This window comes from Hyla sarda, chromosome 6, assembly GCF_029499605.1.
Source record: "Hyla sarda isolate aHylSar1 chromosome 6, aHylSar1.hap1, whole genome shotgun sequence".
NCBI lineage: Eukaryota > Metazoa > Chordata > Amphibia > Anura > Hylidae > Hyla > Hyla sarda.
The window spans coordinates 180,651,354-180,675,616 of record NC_079194.1 but is presented as its reverse complement, the minus strand read 5'-3'; the positions used below and the strand labels follow the sequence as shown (position 1 = coordinate 180,675,616).

Here is a 24,263-nt window from a genome sequence, read left to right as displayed (position 1 = left end):
TGGACACACCCCTCAGCACTCCAGGCTGCACTTTCTGTGTTTGGGCTTCAGTCCAAAGTCTGTGTATAAAATGGGGGGGAAATGTGCTCTTGAGCTTTTTTAAGCACAAATAAAACATAGAAAATGTCTTTTTTTTTTTTAAACAAAGTATATTAGAAATATTTTTTATTTACCATAAGGAGTGCAACAGCAAAAATTTGTTTTAATGAGAGAGACCATTTAAGGCCTCAAAACAATTTTTGTTTTTGCACTTTCGTTTTTTCCTCCTCACCTTCTAAAAATCATAACGCATTCAATTTTGCTCCTACAGACCCATATAAGGGCTTGTTTTTTGCGTCACCAATTGTACTTTGTAATGACATTACTAATTTTATAACATCTGTAGTGAAACAAAAAAAAATAATTTGTGGGGTGAAATGAAAAAAGAAAAGGCCATTTTGCAACTTGTTAAAAATAACACCTTATCTTTTTTTCTGTAGGCCCATACAGTTACAGGGATACCCAATTTATGTAGGTTTTACATTATTAGGTTTTATTATATTTAAAATTGTCATCTTCTGACCCCTATAACTTTTTAATTTTTCCACATGCGGGGCTATACGAGGGCTCATTTTTTGCGCAGTGGTCTGTAGTTTTTATCTGTGTCATTTTTGTTCTGATGGGACTTTTTCATCGCTTTTTATCAATATTTTTATGGTATATGAAGTGATCAAAAATGCACAATTTTGGACGTTTGGACGTGTACTCCATCGACCGTGTGGTTTAGCTAACCTTATATTTTAATAGTTCAGACATTTACGTACATGGTGGTACCACATATATTTTTTTTTTATTACATTACTTTATTTAAAAAATAGGAAAAGAGGGGTGATTCAAACTTTTTACTGGGGGGGGGGCTTATTCACATTTATTCTCTCTTTTCTTTTTTTTTTTTAAACACTTTTTACTTTTTTTTTTGGCCCCACAGGGGACTATACCATGCAATCTTCTGATTGCATATACTGATCATAGCCATAGCATAGCATTGATCAGTGTTATCGGTGCTCTGCTGCTTCAGTCTGGAGCAGTAGATCGCCGATCGGATGACCAGGAGGCAGATAAGGACCCTCCTGTCATCTAGTAAGCTGATCGGGACATTGCGATTCTGTTGCGATAGTCCCGATCAGCTCCGCTGAGCTGCCGGGATAGCTTTACTTTCCCCTTTAGATGCCGCGATCAACTTTGATCGCGGCATGTAAAGGGTTAATGCCAGGCATTGGCCCGATCAGCGGTGCCCAGCATTAACCCTGGGTCCTGGCTGCTGATAGCGGTCATGAGCCATGGGATTTGAAGCGTTCTACGGTTGTGAGAATGCTTTAAACCCCAGGACGCGGGAAAGGGGGTGTACCTGTATGCCCTGCATCCTTGACTTTACACTCCATTGGGGAGATCTATCAAAACCTGTCCAGAGGAAAAGTTGCCCATAGCAACCAATCAAATAGCTTCTTTCATTTTTGAAAAGGCCTCTGAAAAATGAAAGAAGCGATCTGATTGGTTGCTATGGGCAACTCAGCAACTTTTCCTCTGGACAGGTTTTGATAAATCTCCTCCCATTTCCCACTGATAACACTAAACTGTCAAGATACAGATTGTTGTCATAAAAATATAAAATATTATCACAAAGAGGGTGCACATCCTATGAGTTGGCAGGAGCACACTCAGGTTATTGGTCATTGTTTGGTGACATTTAGTGTGTCTGCAACTACTGTATTTATGGACCATACTTAAAGGGTAGTGGCTTAATATTACATCATACTTGATCGCACATCTAACTTTTCTGTATTTCTGAAAGAGTCCATTAAAATCATCTGGCTTTTATGGTGTGAAACATTATTTGTTGTGAAAGACAAACTGGCAGTACTATAAATGAATAACACCAAAAGAACCCCTATTCAAATAATGAGGTCCTACGCTAAATAATAGCTAATTCAAAAAGGAAAGGCGTATGTAGACCAAAGTATCAAAAACTCATCAAGCTTTATTAGTACAAAATGCACAAAGATAAGACAAACACTTAAAAGCACATAAAATTAGAGATACAACTCCAAATCCACAGGGGCAGGAAGGGGGGGAAACTGGTCAGGGTACATCAGATTCATGTAAACAATGCCACAGGTACAGAAATAAATGGGTAATGGGGAAATACAACAAAATGCCCAAAGTAAATAAATCAGTAAGCCAGGAAAGGGTTAAATCCAGATTAATAGCCCCATGATAAGGTGCATAGAAACTAAGTGGATTTCTCCCGTAAAGATTGTATGCAGGCTGAAACTGAGAACCCAACAGTACGTAAATAAAGTATAAAAAATAAATTACCTAGTGGAGAGGGTGAGAGAGTGTAAGACTAGACCGCCGTGGCCCAACGTTTCACCAAGATAGGCTTCTTCCGCTCCATTTTGGTGGTGAGGGTTCCCAAAAACCGATATAACTAAGACACAACTGAATGACTGAGCTGCAGTACCATTGACTGATGGCTATCCTAATTCTAGGCCAAATTCAACCCCTTTGAAGGTGTTGTACACTATTAAAAGTATTAGGCGCACTCATGTGCAGGTAGCTGTTCCACAGCTCCAATTCATTTGAAGTGATGCTTTGCATGAAAATAGTCAGGAGCTTCAGCATCTTCTTTTTTGGGATGTACTTCTTTTACCAGATATTAGACCCCCTAGCATTCATAATGTAAAAGCACATCCTAGTGATATACCATATATCATAAGAATACCCCATGAATTGTGCATACATTGTATGGAGTTCCCTCTAGTGGTGGTTGTAATCAACCAGAATTTTATTATTTGATTTTATGCCTATGCAGGGGTTTGGAGCTCTGTATTAGCCTACAAAATGGTTATCTCAAGGGAACAGTGCTTTTGGGAAAGACCACATTGGTCTCATGCTCAGGAGGGAGCTCCTACTATTACTCACTGCTGTGAACCCACAGTAGCCAATAAATATGAATGAAGAGGATTAGCAGTAAGTGCACAGCACTCCCACCATATGTAATCCCCTGATTTCTGGGAATATTGGGTCTTTTTAAGGTAGATCACATGGAAATATTATATATTTGCTTGTCAAGGGATGCCTGTATTTAACCTCCCTAAATTGCAGCCTGTCTTGGTGCAGAAACAACAATGCCCATTTAAATTACACCTCAGTGTGTCTGATGGGAAGTGATTTGTGCCCATTGTTACATACTGGTAATCCTGCCAGTCCGTGGAATTATATTTATCCCTTATATCCGAACACTGGGTGACCACCAATGTGACTACTGTGGTTATAGATAGGAGTTTGCAGTTATTACTACAGGTTAGAACAATGTATTTTCCTTAACAGAGCACCTAAGGTAGCAGTCTAGCCAATAGTAAAGGAGGTGCTGGTTTCATATCTATTTATAGCAGGATAACACATGGCCCAGTGAAACTGAGATCAGTCCAAAATGCTTATTAAATGCTCCTATTACTGGGATGGCACTATTAAAGGCAAATGAATTCCTGCAGGTTGTCTATCTTTCTATGTAGGGGCACTACTGTGTGCAGGGCCGTATTTACAGCTCATGCTGCCCTAGGCACTTAGATTGAATACACCCAATAAGGGTGATTCCATAAGTCTCAGAATTTTTTCATGCAGATCTGTCTCAAATATATAGCAAAAACCGCATGCAGTATAGGCAGATTTTGTTGCAGATTCACTGTGGATCTCATCATTTTATCATTTTACACATAAAATGGTAAAATATATCACAATCCACAAAATAATGAGCAGCTGCGGCTATAAATCTACAGGTATCTTTCACAGCAGTTTTCTCCAGGCCACAGCATGGCAGCAGCAGCTGTATCAATATTTATAATTTTTATCATTTTTTGTTACTCACTGAAGTGCTACCCCCCTCAACACTGCTGTCCTAGGCACAGGCCCAGGGTTTCCTAATGGTAAATACATCCCTGACAATGTCTCCATTCCGCCAGTGCAATTCCGCTGCGGAAATTCTGCAAGTGCACAGAGCAGCATAATCCTATTGAAAACAATGGGGCTCTGCTGCAAGGGGACTTCCGCAGTGGAATTCCATTGGCTGAATTTCAGCAGCGTGGACAAGGCCTTAAAATAAATGACACACATGCAGATACAGTGAATGTGATACAGAGTATATTGAAGAACAATATGAAGAGAGGGCCCTGCCTGTGAGGGCTTACAATCTACAAGGGAAATAGCTGTTCCTAGTGCAGTGGCAGTAGTATTATTGTAGGTCATAGGCTTTCTTGAAGAGATAGATCTTCAAGTTTCTTTTAAAGGTCTTGATGGTGGGTAAATCACCCTATTCAATCTATGTCTGTATTTTTTTCCAGTGGACTTTGAAAAGTGTGAGTCGCCAATAGTGATCAAATATGTCTCAGAAGACCCCGATTTCCAAGTCCAAGCAGACGGTTCAGTAATAGTAAAGAACCACTTAAAGCTTCAGAAACAAAGAAAGATCCAGGTCCTTGCATTGGATGGGAAAAATTTTCTGTCTTCCACTACGGTGACCCTGAAGAAGGAGCATGCTCACCACAGACAGCAGGTGAGTAGACTAATTCAGTGAATAACCCACAGTTATCTGATAGAAATGTTGTAGAAAAGCTTCAAGGGTCGATCAATTTTACCTCTTTTCTGATTCATGTATAAAATCTGCTTTAGAAACTGCCTCAAATCCACTTCTATTTCAATTTTTTCTGCTCAACCAGGGTGGGGTCTCATGACACATATCCATAGACTCCTATTAAAGGGGTATTCCGGGCAAAAATATTTTATCCCCCTATCCCAGTCCCAGGTTTCTGGGACTGGGGACGTGACGTCACGCCACGCCCCCTCCATTCATGTCTATGGGAGGGGGCGTGGCGGCACGTCCCCAGTCCCGGAAATCTGGAGGTTTCCGAAACTGGGGATATCGCTGGGGGTCTCAGCAGCGGGCCCCCTGTGATCAGACACCTTATCCCCTATCCTTTGGATAGGGGATAAAATATTTTTGCCCGGAATACCCCTTTAACTCCATAGACTTCTGTCCTTTTGGCCTCCATGAAACTACTATACATTGGTATACATTTTTCTGCAGCACTAGTTCACACTAAGGCATTCAGAAAGAAAAATTCTAAGCCTATAAGTGACAGATACCACTGCTTGCCTATACAGTGGCATCCATCAGAAGTGTACAGTGAGAAATACCTCCAATGGCTGCTACAAGCGAAGTGTGAACGCAGCCGTAATTGTTCTCTGTTTAGATGTAAATTACATTTTAGAAGATAATATTTAAATGATAAAACATGTAATATGTATTTTTTATTACTTTTAATCGTTCTAGTCTGACCATGGGCACCACAAAAATTCTGAGCACAGCCACAAAAGACAGAAGAGAGACTGGGTGATCCCTCCAATGTCCGTACCTGAAAATGAGAGAGGTCCATTTCCCAAAAATATTATTCAAGTAGGTTATAGAGACAGCAGATGGTATAATATGTATAGCTGCTGCTCCTATTGCTTGTTATGGCTGGGTCCATGCAGAAAGCTCATCAAGAGCTTTATGACCCTTTCTTTTAAGAAGTTTTCCTTTTCTTCTATTACAGATCAAATCTAGTAGAGCTGATGAAATGACAGTATTGTACAGCATCACAGGGCAGGGGGCTGATTCTCCACCTGTAGGCCTCTTCACCATGGAGAGATCATCCGGTTGGTTAGCCGTCACCAAGCCCCTGGACAGAGAAGAAATAGCGAGCTACAATGTAAGTTTACCGTCAAACATAACCTAAAGATCTGTGATGTATTCGTGGTTTGAGATATCTGATGATTATCTGCATTAACAGATCTTTGTTCATGCCGTATCCTCAAATGGAATAAAAGTGGAAACCCCAATCGAAATTACCATAGCAGTCACAGATCAGAACGATAACCGTCCATACTTTACCCAAGAAGTCTTTGAAGGTGTAGTAGCTGAGGGTTCCTTGCCAAGTAAGTTATATCAGTGTCTCGGTAACTTAACGGGAATATATCACCTAAATTTTTTTTTACTGATTATGCTCGAAAATTCCTGACGGACTCCTCCAGAATCAGTGCATACTGTCTTCAGCAATCTGCACCATCTCATTCACTACAGTAAAGTGTAGAACTTCTCTGGAAGATATATATAAAAAGTCTTGATAAGTCAGGGTCTGAGTGTCCAAACCCCGACCAATCACGAGAATGAGTCGGGATAAGTGCTCACTTAGTGCGTTCTGTCCCAGCTCTTTGTCACGAGACCTGGACAGACTCATAATGAAAGTCTATGGGGCCATCCAGGTTTCATAGACACAGAGTGGGTAGAGAAGCACATGACCTTATGTCATTCTCATCATCGATCAGTGTCTGAACACTAACACCTAGACTGATAAAAAATTTTGACATGTCCCTAGAACATGTCAAAAGCTTTTTCTCCTAACAGGTATATTTTGCATAGATTCACTCTTCTATCCCTTTGTTTTAAGGTACATCTGTGATGACAGTGACAGCATTAGATGACGACGATGCAATTAATGTGGATAATGGAATTATTGCCTATGGTATAACCAGTCAGGAACCACCATTGCCCTCACCAAATATGTTTGCGATTAATTCCGAGACTGGTGTGATCAGTGTTTTGCAAACTGGTCTTGATCGTGAGGTATGAGATTCATGTCGACGATATATGTTCTATACATTTATTATTGACATTTCTTAATTTTTATTAACACAAGTTTATAGTGCCCTCTAGTATTGTAAGTGTTGTCCTTTATCAAAACTAGTGTAAAATAAAAAAAGTTAAGGTGTTAGCACATACAGTACTTAAAAATTTTGTACATTTACAGAAATATCCTCAATACACTCTGACCATCACAGCAACAGATCAAGAAGGTAAAGGCTTCATGACTTCAGCTAAAGCTATAATCACTGTGACAGACACCAATGACAACCCTCCAATTTTTGATCCAAGGACAGTAAGTATAGAGAAACTTTTGTTACAATGACAAGCTATTTTCTGAAAGGTCGGGGGTTAATTATTTTTTGATTTTCAGTACACAGCACAAGTTCCCGAAAATGATGCTGACTTTGAAGTGGCACGGCTGACAGTCACAGATGAGGACTCTCCCAATACAGATGCATGGCGAGCTGTGTATAGGATCATCAAAGGCAATGAAGCCAATGTTTTTGGGATAACTACTACTGCAGATAACATGGGCCTCCTAAAAACTGTAAAGGTAAAAAGAGTTTCATCATTCTGTAAAGTAGTGAATGGGTTAAGTGGTGCAAGCACCATTCATCCTATTCACTTATGTGCAAGGCTCCAATCAGCACAGAGGATTTCAGGAGAATAATGTGTTGGGCTTCAGTACCAAGAGATATAATGTCTTCTTGTATTCTTTTTTTTTTTTTGCTTGCAGGGTTTGGACTTCGAGACAAAGTCCTCGTACATTCTGAATGTGGTGGTCACAAACAAGGCTAACTTTTCAGTGCCTCTCCTGACCTCCACAGCTACAGTGACTGTGACTGTTACTGATGTCAATGAGGCTCCAGTGTTTGACCCCCCAGTAAAAACTGTTACAGTCCCGGAGGACCTGGCCAGTGGGCAGGAGGTGGCATCTTATACTGCTCAGGATCCTGACAAGCAAATGAATCAAAAGATCACGTAAGTTGGTTATATACTATCTCATACAGTTTATTTCTATACTCTAAAACTGAGGGTAAGAAAATCATAGCTGCTTCCTTCCAGAAACAATACCAAACCTGTCCATGTGCAGAAAGAAAACAGGGTAAATCCAGCAACCTGGTGTCTTCAGTAAAACATATTTTTTATTTTCCTTAAAATTCACATCCAAGTCACGGGTTGTAACAGGCTCAGTTCTATTGAACTGAATTGCAATATCACAAAGGTGTGGGACTGTCTTTGCAAGAAATCAACCATCTTTAATCTTTAAACAACCCCTTTAAAAAGGTTGTTTTGTTGCAGGGAGCAGCAGGAATTAGCTGTAATCTGTGGGACATCTGGCAGCAAGTTCCTATGCAGTGCCACCATAGGTGAAATTAGGCACTACACTGTTCTCTATTAAGCCAATGGGCTATCTACGTATTCACAAACATGTCGGGCCCTCCAGATAGAAACATTCTTTGTAACAGTCCTGAACAGAATACTCTTAGCTCAGTGTTTCTAAGCGCGGTCCTCAAGTAGCCCCAAAAGGTCATGTTTTCAGGATTTCCTTAGTCTTTCAGAGGTGATATAATTATGGTCAGTGAATCAGGTATCATCACAGTTATATCACCTGTGAAAGACTAAGGAAATCCAGAAAACATGACCTGTTGGGGCTACTTGAGGACCATGCTTGAGAAACACTGTCTTAGCTTATTTACTCACAAATAAGGTCATTTGTGGGTACGTTCAGACAAGTGGATCCACAGCGTATTTTATGATGCGGATCTGCCGCTGAAGGACCGCTACAGGGTGCCTCAGATGTGCCTGCTCAGAACGGCAATACACCACTACGAGCAGACACACTGAAGCGATGTACGAGTTGGGCGCGGTGTACTTGGATAAATCGCGGCCGCTCCCCCTGCTCCATAAGCTAGGCCGAGAGCTGCCGCAATGTGCGAGTATACTGCCCATGCACATGGCGACACACACATAGCAGGTAGCAGGGTATTGCCACTCTGAGCAGGCACATCTAAAGGAACCATATAGCGGTCCTTCAGCGGCGGATCCGCAGCATAATATTTGCTGTGGATCCGCTCGTCTGAACGTACCCTAAGGCTAGGTTTCCACACAGGTTTTTTTCTGGCTTTTTTTTTTTTTTTTTACTGCCACTGCAGTTTTTGAGCCTAAGTCAGTAGTGTATTCAAAAGGGATGTGAAATATAAAGGAAGCATTTCTACTTCTCCTTCCTACTGAATCCACTACTGACTTTGGTTTAAGAACTGCAAAGGCAGTCTTCCAAAAGAAAAGCCAGAAAAAAACTGTGTGGAAACTTAGCCCAATAGGGTAATTCAGTGGCTTATAGCTATAGGGTGTGCAAAGGTTGCAAACTTATTTTATCCCTGGTGCCAGTATTATGAATTGCAAATGGTGGGTGTGTGTAGAGCCCTATTTCATTTACATATTAATGATGGTCTCATATGCTGTGCCCCCACCAATGTGGTCCCGTTGACCTTTTTTTTTTAAGTTTGTAATGGGGGGATCCCGAGTAAACAAATGCATGTGGACAAATAAAAAGGGATTTTCATTTAGGTAGATATGTTTAAAATGTAAGATCCTACTGTACTGAAGATATGACGTAGTGAGTTTTGCATATGCAAATTTTCGTATATGCGAAAATTCGCACACCGGTCTCACACAGTAGTATTAGAGCCTTCTTTACACCACACAAGCTGGAAGCAGAGAGGGATGATCACTGTGATGTGTACTGTGAAAAAAAAAAAAATATATGAATATTCGTAATTACGAATATATAGCGCTATATTCGCGAATATTCGCGAATATGCGATATTCGCAAATAAAATTCGAATTGCGAATATTCGCGAGCAACACTATTCATGATCTACTTTTTAACTGATGTTATTTCCTGTGCAGGTATTACATTGGTAATGACCCAGCTGGATGGCTGTCTGTGAACCCAGAGAATGGTATTATCACTGGAAATGGCCAGCTGGATCGAGAGTCCATGTATGTCAAGAACAACACTTACAAAGCCATCATCCTAGCTGTTGACAATGGTACTTATTAAATGATTATGAATGATATCAATTCATACCTAAAGCTTAGAATATAGAAACAAATGTCATTGGGTGTTGGGGAAAGTGTATTAGATTTTCTTTAAGCCATTTAAATTTATCTCAAGGTTACAGTCAATATGTATGTTACTGTTAAGCATCTAAAATGGGTTCTATGAGTTTGTTTACAACAGTGTTGCAGAGGTTGTACTACGTACAGCTAACTACTGAAGCCAGTTCAGAAGGGTCACTACATTTGGTGTGGAGTTCAAATCAGTTTCCATACATATTTGTGAGCAGATCCAGCCAATGTTGGTGAGATCTGTCAGTAATCCCGTATCCAAAGTCCATAACAAATATTAGATTATCTGCAGATCCCACAACTTGTATAGTACTGTCTAAAGTTTTCATTACCATAATGAAACATTGTGCAATATACTGTGAGAGTTGAGTTTGTCACCATTTTTTATGCTTGTTGTCATTGAAAGCATTCTTGCTCACATCCAGTAAATGATCATATCTAACAGACATACGGTAGGTGCATGGCTTTTTACAAGTATATCAGAGCTCTGTTGTGTAATGAGCAATGCACTTGTATCACCAAGGACACATAATGTAATAGAAAGTTGCAGATTTGTGATATGATAAAGCAAAATAATGCTAAATCTACATTGTGTGCAAGTCTACTTTAGATATATTGATGTACCTATGCTTGTCTATACAGGTAAGCCAACTGCCACTGGAACAGGGACCCTTCAGATAATACTGCAGGATGTAAATGATAATGGACCCTATTTAGAAGATCAAGACATAGTAATGTGCCTGAAGAATCCCGACTCTCCACTTATCAACATAATTGACAGAGATGAAAAACCATTTACAGACCCATATACAGTAGAACTCAACCGTGAGGCCCGTGAAAACTGGACAGCCACTGTGGTGAACAACAGTAAGTAGACAAGGAAATACCATCGGAAAATATGTTACTATCTAAGTCCCAAAATCCCCCGAAAAGCAGCTACCCAATGTATATACTCCATTTCCTGAAGATTCAATATTTCAAGGAAGAAAGTAAACCACAACATATCTGTGGAACCTCCTATGCATGTGAAGGTCAACCAATTTATGTAAAATTCATAACCATTGAACTTTTGTGTAATTGTAGTTACTTCTGTTCACTGATTCTATTACCAAAATAATAGTGTTAAATATTTATTTTTTGTTTTGTTTTGCAGAATTTGAGATTAAACCAAAAAAAGATCTTCCAGAAGACACATACACAGTGCTTGTCTCCATCTTGGATAGTCAGATGCTTAAAAACACAACTATACTAAAGATACAAGTATGCGAATGTGACGGGACAACGTGTAATGAAGCAAAAGCATTGGCTGGAGGGGTGGGGATCCCTGTGATACTTGGCATACTTGGAGGCATCTTGGCACTTTTGAGTAAGTTATTCTTTTGGTTTACACTCAGTAATAAAGAAGGGCTTTAATAGTGATTTCACATCTTTAGCAGCTGTGACTGAAACTGCATGTTACTGCAGCCACATGTAGTACCAGGCATAGTCACATAGATGTATGTGCCTGGTAACTTAAAAGCCAGAGTGTTTGCCCCAGTGCCATTGGCCCTTTAATATGCTGATCGGGACCGAGAGTCAGACCCACCCACTTGTGTGATATATATGGAGAGGGCATCAGTATTAAAGTCCTGGAAAACCTTTCAATGCTGCAAAACGCTTTATAACATTGTGGTTTGGGTGTTGCCTCTTCAGTGACAGCTTATGGAACTTTGGTAGTGTTCACAATGGTTTTTCACCGATTCTGCTCATACTGTACATAGGATTAACAGAAGGCTATAATAACTTTCTGATAACAGGAGGTTGGCAAACCATATCCATTTAGACTGTATTGTCATGGCATATAACCTATGAGGTTATCCAGTTACTGTTTTTTTTATCCTAAACCTTGCACCTGTCCACCAATTCATGACACCTATGATGCCTTGCAGTTGCCTGTTTTTTATGTTGTAACAATACAATTACTGTACTCATTGTAAGGGTATGTTCACACTGGGCAATTCCAGCCTAATTCCTTCTTAATGTCAATGGGTGACCCGTTTACACGAAATTTCAGCACGGACAGTTTCGCCGCTGAAATTGTTCTGCTCAAAGAATGAACATGTTCATTTTTTTGAACGGAATTCCGCGAGCACTTCATAGCCATCAATGGTGATGGCGGAATGCAGCGGAGTCCTACCGCATGAGGATTTTGGCAGCGGCTGCAAGATTGAATCTCTGCTCACGAGATCTGCCCGGTGTGAACATACCCTTAATGGTAGACCACTACCAAAATTGCTACACTGTTTATATCTAGTGCAGGGTGTAAAGGGACAGTGCATGGCATGGATTATCTTACCATCCTTGGTATCCCTGTGTCATGCACTATCCTCTCATGTTCTTTACTGGATAAAATGTATTTGTTTCTTACAGGTACATTCACAAGATCTACCGCATCTTTTGTCCAGCTGATTTTGCTACTCATTAAAGGAAAACTGTCACATATTTTCTCCCGCACTATCCACAGGTATTGGTGGATAGTGCGGGAGACGCTGATTAAAACGATCCCTACCTTCGTCTGATGTGCGCCGCCGTTCGTCCGCAATTGTAGTTTTAATCTCTGTGTATATCCTGCTGTAACTGGCAAAGGCGGGGCTTCTGCGGGCTAACTGACACTGACGTCAGCGCCGCTCATGAATATTCATCCCTCCTGTTCTCCCTCTCTTCGCCGCTCCTTACCAGAGGGAGGGATGACTATTCATGAGCGGCGCTGACGTCAGTGTCCGTTAGCCCGCAGAAGCCCCGCCTTTGCCAGTTACAGCAGGATATACACAGAGATTAAAACTACAATTGCGGGCGAACGGCGGCGCGGATCAGACCAAGGTAGGGATCGTTTTAATCAGCGTCTCCCGCACTAACCACCAATACCTGTGGATAGTGCGGGAGAAAATATGTGACAGTTTTCCTTTAACTTCAATAGGTAGCAAAATCATCTGCAGAAAATATGCATCAAAAATATACAGCAGATACTGTGGGTGTAAATGTAACCTTAAAGTGTTTTTGTTTTTTTAAGTGGTGGAGGGATAGGAGAACATACATATAGACACTTACTGGTGTAATATGTAATAGTAATGATAAGATCAACAGAACACAAATAAGTTTCTGGTGTTTACTGACTTTTGACTCAACTATTATAACTCTCCTGTAATTTAAGAATATTTACCTAATATTTGCACATTCTGATAAAAACCTTCATAGATTGTAATATATTCTTTGCTTTTCTATTTGTAGTCCTGCTGTTACTTCTCCTGCTGTTTGTGAGAAAAAGGAAGGTTGTCAAGGAACCCTTACTACCTCCTGAAGATGAAACACGTGATAACGTGTATTGTTACGATGAAGAGGGTGGAGGAGAGGAAGATCAGGTATTATATCACAAGGACTCATTGTCATAAATATCAACTGATTACTGAAGAGCTAATTAAAACATCATTCTTTTCTTCAAGGATTTTGATCTGGGCCAGCTTCACCGTGGCCTTGATGCCCGTCCAGAAATCATGCGCAATGATGTTGCACCAACACTGATGCCAGCCCCGCAGTACCGTCAACGTCCAGCCAATCCTGATGAAATAGGAAACTTCATTGATGAGGTAGGGAAGCACTTCTGTATTTGAAGAGGTTGTAAACCTACAAGTCTCTTCTTATGGTGAAGTTGACAGCAGGAGATAGAGAATGTCATGGTTCAAGGCCAACAGCCTCTTTTCTGCCATCACTTCAGGAAACATTTTACCTTGAGCTTAAGACATGAAAGATTTGATACAGAATAGAGCTAGGAACATGGTCCCGGAGAACCTCATAAGGCTATAGCAATTATGTTGTCTATATACACTAGATTAAACCTTGGTGCTGTATTCAGTTTTAGGGGTGACTTTTTCATTTTTCCATCCCTACTTTCTAAGAGTAATAACTTTACTTTCAACAACATAGCTGTTTGAGGTGTAGGTTTTGTTTTGCGACTTAAAGGGGTATTCCAGGCCAAAACGTTTTTTGATATATCAACTGGCTCCAGAAAGTTAAACAGATTTGTAAATTACTTCTATTAAAAAATCTTAATCCTTCCAATAGTTATTAGCTTCTGAAGTTCAGTTGTTGTTTTCTGTCTAACTGCTCTCTGATGACTCACGTCCCGGGAGCTGCGCAGTTCCTATGGGGATATTCTCCCATCATGCACAGCTCCTGGGACGTGACATCATCATTGAGCAGTTAGACAGAAAACTTCAGAAGCTAATAACTATTGGAAGGATTAAGATTTTTTAATAGAAGTAATTTACAAATCTGTTTAACTTTCCGGAGCCAGTTGATATATAAAGAAAAAGTTTTTGCCTGGAATACCTCTTTAACTACACAATGAATGCTTTAAAAAAAAATGAAAAACACAAAGAAATACCTCAAATTGCACAATTTCGGTCCTTTTTATTCAAAACCCACACAAATGTTAAATTAATAATGATTTCCAATACATGAAAAGTTATATAAAACAAAAATACATTAACCACTTAGATGCTGTAGTCACAAAGTGGTAAAACAGCCGGGATCAGAGTCATCCTGAGCCTGCTCCATACACTTCGTAGGCTTTCTGCAGTAAATCTATAGCATATAACACCAAGGTTTTAAGGTTGGCCAAACGTTTGGTAAAAGATCTAATTGGGGACAACCTGACAATCTTCCTTTGTTAATCATAGACCAAGTCAGTCACTTGCTACTTTGGTCTGTTTCTTATGGGCTAACCTGTTAGATCTTTGACCTGTATTACAAAGAACACTATAGTCTGACCTTACACTGTAACAATCTCCGCCATTGTGTCATACATAATGAAGACAAATTATCAGCCTCTAGATGTAAACATTGCATGTTCTCATATACTGACAGCAAGCAGAGTTTTAAAAATGGACAACGCAGAGTACATTAAAATGTTTCAGAACTTTCCATTATACCACGATTTATTTTTACTCAATGAATGTAAAAAAAAATGGGGCAAAGAAGTAGAATCACAATCTAATAAAATGCTTTTTCCTCTGTTAACCAGAATCTAAACGCAGCCGACAATGACCCAACTGCTCCCCCCTACGACTCCCTCCTCGTCTTCGATTATGAAGGCAGCGGATCAGAGGCCGCCTCCCTCAGCTCCTTGAATTCCTCCAATTCAGATGGGGACCAGGATTACAGCGCTCTAAATGACTGGGGACCTCGATTCACTAAACTGGCAGACATGTATGGAGGAGACGAGGACTAGAATGTGGCTGCAGGTGACATCTGAGAAACACAACGGCAGAAATTGTGATCTATTTTTCATTAATTCACACTGTAAAAAAGAGCCTGGACAGGAGGTTTGCTAAGATCTGCTGCCCCTTATTTTCATCTGAGGTGTCATCATAGGACACTTGTCATCTTTTATTGCACTGCTAATAAAGAACAGGATTTATTTAAGAAAAGCAGCTGTAAATTCTGTCTTATTCTTTGTCCTCTGTGCCATTAAAGCAGTGGTCTCCAACCTGTGGCTCTCCAGGGGTAGCAAAGCTACAATTCGCATCATGCCCTGACAGATGATGAGATGACAGGCTATGCTGGGAGTTGTAGTTTTGCAACTGCCACAGGCTAGAGAAAAGTGTCTAAAAAGCAATGCTTGCCAAACGTATAGTCTGTGTTGTGCTTATATCCTTTTTTGTTTATTATGTACTGTGATCTAGTCTATATGTAATTTATCCCTGGGATGTCTTAATTCTGTTAATGAAAACCTCAATACAATTCTATCCAGAAAACTATATTTGCTTACACATGACAAATGTACTGGCGGAAGGTTATGTATGAAAAAAATAGCTGTTGCCTGTGACAAGAATTCCATTTTTGGTTGCATATGAAATTTGATTAGTTGCCGCGGCAACACTACTATTCTTATTTGTACAAGCCATTGCAACCAAGATAGTAATAGATTTGATGTTTAATCATTTAGTTTACAGTAAAATCTGCAGCAGATCCTGTACATGTGAATATACCCTATAGGAGCATTCACGCGCACTGGAGCCACTGCGGATTTAAAGTTGTGGATCACAATTGTGGTGGTAGAATCCGCAGTTGCAGACTTTATAAGGCAATCACTTTATTGACATAAAAAAATACATAGGAATTGCCTTGTAAAATCCACAGTTGCATACAACTTCAAATCTGCAGCGAATCTGCTGTGTGAATGCACCCTTACTCTTTATTATGATTGCTAAGGGCTCACTGCTCATTGGAAGGACCTTATTTTTAACTGAGTCTTACAAAATCCTATGAAAAGCTCCAAAACTCATTGTTTATACTTGCTTATATATTTTTTTGTACAAAAATAAAATTGTTTATATAAAATAAAATGTTTTACAGTGATCATTACGTTTCTCCTTTATTCTCTATTTGCAAGGTAGGATCTTACCTTACATTTGTAGATCATGTATGTAGAAAAAATCCTCTGACCTTAAAGGGTATAAAAAATAGAATTACAGCACACTGAGGATTCATAATGTACAGCATTCTCATTCTGTTGTGCAAATGCTGCAGATTTACAACACTGATTTTGCCTATTCAATGCACAGAGGTGACATTTTCAGCACAAACCACAGCAAAATCCTCATGTAGCACAGATAAGCAGCAGACTGACTTTTCCTCCATGCTAAGGTTTTTCTTATGCAAAGATAGGGGATAAGATGTCAGATCGCCGGGGTCCCGCTGCTGGGGTCCCCCAGGATCTCAGCTGCGGCACTCCACTATCATTACTGCACAGAACACACTCGCTCTGTGCATAATAATGGGCAATACAGGGGCTGGAGCATCTTTACATCACAGCTCCGCCCCCTCGTGACGTCATGGCCCACCCCCTCAATATAAGCCTATGGGAGGGGGCGTGGCAGCACTCACACTCCCTCCCATAGACTTGCATTAAGGGGGCGGGCCGTGGCATTACTAGGGGGCGGAGCCATGACGTAACGATGCCCCGGCCCCTGTATCGCCGGTCATTACGCACAGATCGAGCGTGTTCTGTGCAGTAATGATAGCGGGGTTCCGCAGCCGAGATCCTGTGGGACCCCAGCAGCGGGACCCCGGCGATCTGACATCTTATGCCCTTTCCTTTGGATAGGGGATAAGATGTCTAGGGGCGGAGCACCTCTTTAACTATTTGGCATTTGAATCACAAATAGTACAATAGACTCTGTTCAGCACACCCCATACCTCCTAACCATCCTGGATCCTGCAGAACAGTTCTGGATTTGGGTTACTGTCCCTCTGTCCCTGGAGGTCTGCCACATTTATGTATTTACACATTGTGATCAGGGCCCGCACAACACATTGTGCTGCCTGGGTCCAAGAGTGACATGCTCCCCTAAAAGCATATAAAACTATACTATGCCATTGCATATCAGAAGGACAAATAACATGCTACATATAAGGGATTTTATGTCAAGACAGGAGACTACTATTATGCAATAAATCCTTCTTTACTGAACTAGCGAAATAGTTAATACTTTGTTTTTTTTCTCATGTATTCATTATTAAATATTATTTTATAATTCATTTATTATTATTCTATTTCTCTTTCCATTATATTTCCGCATTTCCATCTATCAACTTTTCCAATACATTTATCACACTGTGCACAAAGACACAGGGATCGGCCACTGCCGCAACAAAACACAGCTACCCCCAATGTACACGGAGACAAACAGCAGCAGGTACCTTCCAGCAGTCCCACTCTATCAAAGCAGTCCTCCCGTGCTACGACCTCTCTACGGCAACACAAATATTCCAATGAGGTAAAGAAAGAGATGAGGGAGCACTCACGGTTTGGGAAACTTGCAAGTGGTAGCTTTTATTCTTAGGAGGTGCGGTGCATGGACATCAAACAGCGGGGCGCCACGGACGCATGAATGGATAGGTTAACAGCTGCTTTCACACTGATCACACAGTGCTTCGTCAGACCAGTTTCTTCCAGCACCTGGGCGCAGGTAAATACACCTCCCTCGCTCACGTCATGGAAGAGGTTGTTACAATTTCAGGTTACAAGAAACCATTAGACATTGACATGGACATAAAACAGTGGGGCGCCACGGACCCACGAAAGGATAGACGAGATGAGGACTTCGTTTTGCAAGCTAGAGAGTTACAGGATAGACTAAAACAAAGGGGTTACCCCCAAAAAGTATTGAATGAAGCTTACCATATAGCCTATACTTGTGACAGGAACGATCTACTTAAAAACATGAAGCTCCGAAAAATTATCAAATTCAAGAAAAGGGAGAAAAAGTAAAAGAACGGTTCTCTTTTTCTTTTGTTTACAGCCCAGAAGCCAGGAAGATCCAAAAGGCCATTAATAATAACTGGTTCCTATTGCAAAACGACCCAGACCTAAAAAAAAATGGTCCATTAATCGCCCCCTAATAACCTTAAAAAAATCTAAAGAAACGTTCTGGTAAAAAGTGGCTTTAAAACCATGTCATAAAAAAGCTGGTTGTCAAAACATACATTAAAGGGGACTTTTAAATGCAGTAGTTGTAACTGGTGTGATTTTTGTTGCACAGATAAGTTTGTCTCTTCAGGAGGCATTGAAGTACCACAAAGGGATTTTATATGTTGTCCTATAAAGAATGTGGTCTACGCCATTCGCTGCAATTATCACAGATTTTATACCGGATGTACAACCCGTGCTTTAAACGTTAGATTTCGGGAACATGTAAATTCCCTTAAAACTGGAAAAGGTTTCCCGAGGTTTATATAGCACGTGAAGGAGGCACATAATAGTGATCCAAAAAGTCTGCAGTTTCTTCGAGTAGAAAGAGTCAATGCAGCGAATGGCGGAGACATGCGTACTCATTTATTGAAGAGAGAAGGGATCTGGATTCTCAAGACTAACGCATTGGGTAATCCAGGACTCAATGATAGATTGGAAACTAATTTTTTTATTTGATGCATTGTTTGTTGCTTTCCCATCACTGTGAAGAAATGTTAGTTACATGCTTCAATGTTTTTATTGTTTTTTGTATTATAATTTCAATGTCTAATGGTTTCTTGTAACCTGAGATTGTAACACCCTCTTCCGTGACGTGGGCGAGGGAGGTGTATTTACCTGCGCCCAGGTGCCGGAAGAGGCTGGTCTGACGAAGCACTGTGTGATCAGTGCAAAAGCAGCTGTTAACCTATCAGTTTGTGGGTCCGTGGCGCCCCGCAGTTTGATGTCCATGCACCGCACTGCCTAAGAATAAAAGCTACCACTTGCAAGTTTCCCAAACCGTAAGTGCTCCCTCATCTCTTTCTTTACCTCATTGGAATATATCATACTGTGTTTTTCCTTAATCTATACGCTTTTATAACTATATATCTTTACATTTTTTTCCCTTTCCATTTCTGCTGCAGTGTATATGTCATTCATATTACTCTCATATTACCTTAATTACTGTTGGCGGTTGCGGCGCGAGCCCTGCATCCCAGCGCGCACTCCCCTCTCTGGTCTCAGTGATGCAGTTTTTTAAACTGCATCTCGCGAGATCTCGCTTCAGTTGGTGATCAACTGAAGCTCTTCCCGCCTCCCGTGTCAGACACTTCATCCTCACTGACACAGTCAGCTGCGCGGCTCTATTCTCCTGTCAGATATATTAACTCTTACTCCGGTGGCTATTTCTGAGCTTATACTGCCCCCCTAGTGTTTGTTCTCATTACTATATTCTCCTACCATATATATTATTATAATATTTACCTTATAATTTATTCCCTATCTCTATAACAGATATTATACATACTATCAATTTATATATTTTATTCATAAACAATTAATTAATTATTATCTAACTTATTATCTAATTTATTACCTAACAAACTTATTGAATGTATTAATTTTATTGTGTATATATATATCAACTATATACATTTGATAAATAATAACCTATATTAATATATCACTATATATATATACAGTAGAATAAAGTGTCCCGCAGCACTCCACTAGTGATCAAAATAGGTTTATTACCTCAAGGTAAGATACAACGTTTTGACCGTCACCACGGTCTTTTTCAAGCATAAGCAAGTGACACACTCCTCCCATATTTATATGGGGTACAATATCAAAAGGTGATTGTGCTCAATAAAGAAAAAAACATGTATTGCAGTGGATACTGTGACAATTGTATAGAAAAAGAACATAATGATACATGAAGAAAATGCATACTTTTAACAAGACAGTGTAATTAGTGCTGTACAGTATATACAATCTGACATATATCGCATCATGTGTAAGTGACAATTAGTGTACAGGTGTGTGGACATTAAAAGTAATCAGGGTAACATGCCACGAGGTCAAACACTCACCCATCTGTGGTAATGGCGGCCATTCCCTGACGCCGTGTGTGCACACGGCTCTAGGGAATTCCGCAGACCAGCCGGAGTACAGCCAATCACAAGGGGGCGTCGCGCGTTGCTAAGCAACGACTGTAGCTCGCGGTCCGCGCACACTCACTGTGCTTCCGGATGCCGCGAGCGCCATGACACTTCAGGGAAAGTAGTGTCCTGTTTGGCGCATGCGTATAGATGTGTATAGTTGTCAATGAAGCCATGTGTAGTGCGGGCAAAGTTCCCGTACTTAATCTGTCAATACATATATAATATAATAATGTGGATGAATGTATATAAGTAACTACGGAAGATGAGAAATGTGTATTGGTGTGGTGAAAACGGGTATATGTAGAGAATGATAGGTGTGTAAGTGAATAACGGGAGATGGATGTGCATGAGTGAATGAATCCTTAGTATATAAGGAAATTGAAAATGGAGAATTACAAATAAAAATAAGATAAAATAAGAATGTAAGGAGTGTACGGGTATACATGTGTAAGTGTGAGGGTGGTGGCAGAGTGTGGCTGTGAAGGCAAGCAGTGTGAAGCACCTGCATAGTATATACATAGGCACATGATTTTGTACATGCACGTATGTATACACATGCATCAGTGTATAGCTGTGTTTGTCAGTTGATCTGGCTCACATAAAGATGTGTATAGAGGAGTAAAATAAACGTAGATGAGAGCAATTTCATTCTTGGTTGGCTGCACTCGGGTGGTAAGGGTCTAGAACTGGTAGAGTGGTCAGATAGATGATGGTCAGTGGTGTTTGATCGACGTGTCCCCTGATCATCTGCATAAAAACAAAGCAAGAGTAATTAGCATGTTGAAAGAAGAACACGGTATAGAATTGATCATAGGATTCATATACAGTGAATGATAGATGAGTTAGTATAATGCTCAGTGTGTGTGTCACAATTTATATATACATTCAAGTTCAACTGGCAGGTCAAATCATCGGGATAATTTGTAGATACCTGTGGTTACAGTGAAATCTACTTTAAGTCCGTGGGGGCGTAGTGTGCCCAACTCATGGATCCAACGCAGTTCGCACCTTTTGAGTATGCTAACTCGGTCGCCGCCTTTCTTAGATATGGGAACATGATCTAACAAAGTAAATCTGAGGTCATTTTCATGATGTCCAGATTCCGTAAAATGTTTAGCTACGGGTAGGTCCAGGCGCTTCTTACGGATTGAGTACCTATGTTGGTTGAACCTCGTTCGGAACTCCAATGTGGTTTCGCCTACATATAGCAGCTGGCAAGGGCATGTGAGAACATACACCACAAATTCAGATGTACAGGTCAGGTACCATCTTATCCTGTATTGTCTGTTCGTGGTTGGGTGTTTAAAGTGTGGGCCCTTGTCCATGCGGGTGCAGTTAATGCAGTTCCGACATGGGTAGCTGCCTTTATTTTGTACAGTGAGGTATCTTTGTTGGCCCCCTAAACTTGTAGAGACATCTGTTTTCACAAGTTTGTCTCTCAAGTTCGGGGGGCGCCGGTAAGCCATAATGGGGTTGTTTTGGAATTCCTCTACCTGTGGAAAACTGTCTCGGAGAATATGCCAGTGTCGTTTAATAATTCTGGCAATTGTTGTGGATCTGTCACAGTATGTTGACACAAAACTAATGCGTTTGTTGGATTGGGCTACTTTTGTCTGGTGCAATAGTGACTGTCGTCTGAGAGTAAGTGTCTCCTGTTTACTTCTCTCAACCAATGATTTGGGGTATCCCCTCTGTATGAAATTCTTGGCCATTTTGTCGAGTGCAGGTTCTACCCTTTCGTCAAGGCTAACTATCCGTCGTGCTCTGAGCATCTGGCTTTTGGGTAGGGATCTAACCATGGGGCGAGGATGGTGACTGTTATAGCGTAGCATGGAGTTGCTATCAGTGGGCTTGGTATAAAGGTCTGTATGTAGTTTACCATTTTGTGAGATGACTAATGTGTCTAAGAACTGGACTGCTTCTGTAGAATGAGTGAGAGTGAATTTTATATGATCATTTATATTGTTGAGGAATGTCAGAAATTCGTGTAGTTGAATGACCGTGCCTGTCCAGACGAGGAAGATATCATCTATGTATCGCCACCATGCCAGTACATGACTGGCATGGTGGGATACATAGACAGACCCCTCCTCAATCTCTGTCATGACCAAATTGGCGTAGCTGGGCGCCACGTTGGTCCCCATAGCGGTCCCAGCTATTTGTAGGTAAAATTTGTCATTGAATAGAAAGTAGTTACATTGTAAGACTAATTCAAGAAGTTGGATAATGAATGAAGTTTGCACAGGAGAAAAATCTGTAGAGATCGTTCTGCGAATGGTCTGGATGCCTAGCTCGTGTGGAATTGAGGTGTAGAGACTGGTGACATCTAGGGATGCCAATATACTGTTTTTTGGAAGTGTGACTTGTTCGATTTTTTTGAGGAAGTCCGAGGTGTCTTGGATGTAGGATTTGGCCCTGTGTACATAAGGACGTAGTATTTGGTCCAAAAATACGGATATATGGCTAGTGAGTGAATCTCTCCCGGAGACAATTGGTCTCCCGGGAGGGTTCGCCAAATCTTTATGTACCTTGGGAAGGAAATATATCATGGGTGTTGAAGGACACAGGACAGTCAAAAAATTAAAGAGAGGGCGGTCAATGATCTCCATAGTCAGGGCATCTACCAAGACTATATTGATCTTCCTTTGTATGTCAAATTTAGGGTCTTTGTTCAGTAGTGTATATGTAGAGGCATCCCCCAATTGTCTCATAGCCTCAGCAATGTATTTTGAGCGGTCCATGATCACAACCGATCCCCCTTTGTCAGCGGGTTTTATGATCAGGCTGTGATCATGGACCAGATCATTGATTGCTCTCAATTGTTTCTGTGAAATATTGTGAGCTGCACTAATATTTCCAGAGGTGCGCAGCTTGTCAGTATCATTTTTAACAAGAGTACAGAATGTATCAATGGCAGGTACGTGTACCTGTGGAAAAAAATTGCTGGGTACACTAATGTCATAGTTACAGGCACGAAATTGTACATTATTAACATTAGTGTCAACATTAGACGAACTAGAATTGTTCATAAACCACATTTTAAGTTTCAATTTTCTAAAGAACTGAATAAAGTCCAATTCAAGCTGGAACCAATTAGTATGGTTAATCGGACAAAAGTTCAAGCCCCTAGCAAGTAATAAACATTGTGAATCAGATAAAGGGGTAGAAGATATATTTACCACTATTTTTTTGGTGGTTTGGTCTTCAACTGTGTCGTCCTCACGCCCCGGCTTCTGGTTCTTGAGGGATCGTTTCCATTTGCGACCTCCCCTTCTGGTGGGTCGCTGTTGTGAGTCTGGCGTGCCCCTAAAAAATCCTGGGGGGCAGTAGGTGAACTGGATGCTGGTTCAGTAGGATGAGCGTTCTGGTGTGAGGTCCCCGGTTGGTCCTTCAAACGTCTTGTCCTCCTGATGTTGGTGGACAAGTCGCCCCAATTGTATATGCGGCCATTTTGGTAGTCTTGCACATCACGGTACCATTTGTGACGTTTGATGTTTTCTTGTTCTGTTTTGAGTTTTGCCAAGAAGGAAGATTGTTTGGAACATAATTTGGTGTAATCATCGCTAGACAGTATTGTTTCCAAGGTAGATTCCAGTGTCTTTACTTTGTCACTTGTAGCAGCAATGTCTCTTTGAAGAAATTCAATGTTCAAAATAATCACATCGGCAGCGTATTTGTTAGCTATATGTTCAAACTTGGTGCGGAAATCCTTGTCCCCTTTGTATGCGTTGTCCGGTGGGATCACCCGCATACCTCTGGGGATCCGCTGGGACTTGTAGTACTCGCTTAATGTAGAGAGGTGAAGTTTCAAAGATAATAGTCTCTTAGTCTCTGTTTCGTATTGCCTCTGGAGATCCAGGGCTGAGGGAGCATGTAGGAAAGAAGCGTCCTCATCCACAGCTCCAATGATCCTGCCAATCTCACTCTCAGTATAAGCAAATACCTGAGGCTCTGGAGAGGCATGTGAAGAAGT

The 24,263-nt window shown here is 40.8% G+C and overlaps 1 protein-coding gene across 9 annotated transcripts in view; it reads left to right on the top strand.

Moving 5' to 3' along the window:
* Window positions 1-16,503, top strand: part of CDH1 (cadherin 1) — a 116,380-nt gene extending 99,877 nt beyond the window's left edge. For 7 of the 9 annotated variants that reach the window (XM_056525951.1, XM_056525952.1, XM_056525953.1 and 4 more), the window contains 14 exons: window positions 4,380-4,591; window positions 5,369-5,491; window positions 5,631-5,786; window positions 5,868-6,012; window positions 6,525-6,700; window positions 6,885-7,013; window positions 7,092-7,274; window positions 7,458-7,702; window positions 9,635-9,777; window positions 10,499-10,723; window positions 11,010-11,222; window positions 13,124-13,254; window positions 13,336-13,479; window positions 14,916-16,503. In XM_056525951.1, coding sequence (XP_056381926.1) covers window positions 4,380-4,591; window positions 5,369-5,491; window positions 5,631-5,786; window positions 5,868-6,012; window positions 6,525-6,700; window positions 6,885-7,013; window positions 7,092-7,274; window positions 7,458-7,702; window positions 9,635-9,777; window positions 10,499-10,723; window positions 11,010-11,222; window positions 13,124-13,254; window positions 13,336-13,479; window positions 14,916-15,122 — 2,432 coding nt within the window. In that variant the 3' untranslated portion in view covers window positions 15,123-16,503. Of the gene's footprint in view, window positions 1-479; window positions 511-4,379; window positions 4,592-5,368; window positions 5,492-5,630; window positions 5,787-5,867; window positions 6,013-6,524; window positions 6,701-6,884; window positions 7,014-7,091; window positions 7,275-7,457; window positions 7,703-9,634; window positions 9,778-10,498; window positions 10,724-11,009; window positions 11,223-13,123; window positions 13,255-13,335; window positions 13,480-14,915 lie in introns of all 9 variants that reach the window. The other 2 variants (XM_056525957.1, XM_056525958.1) reach the window with 2 other exon arrangements.
* Window positions 16,504-24,263: the final 7,760 nt, after the last annotated feature.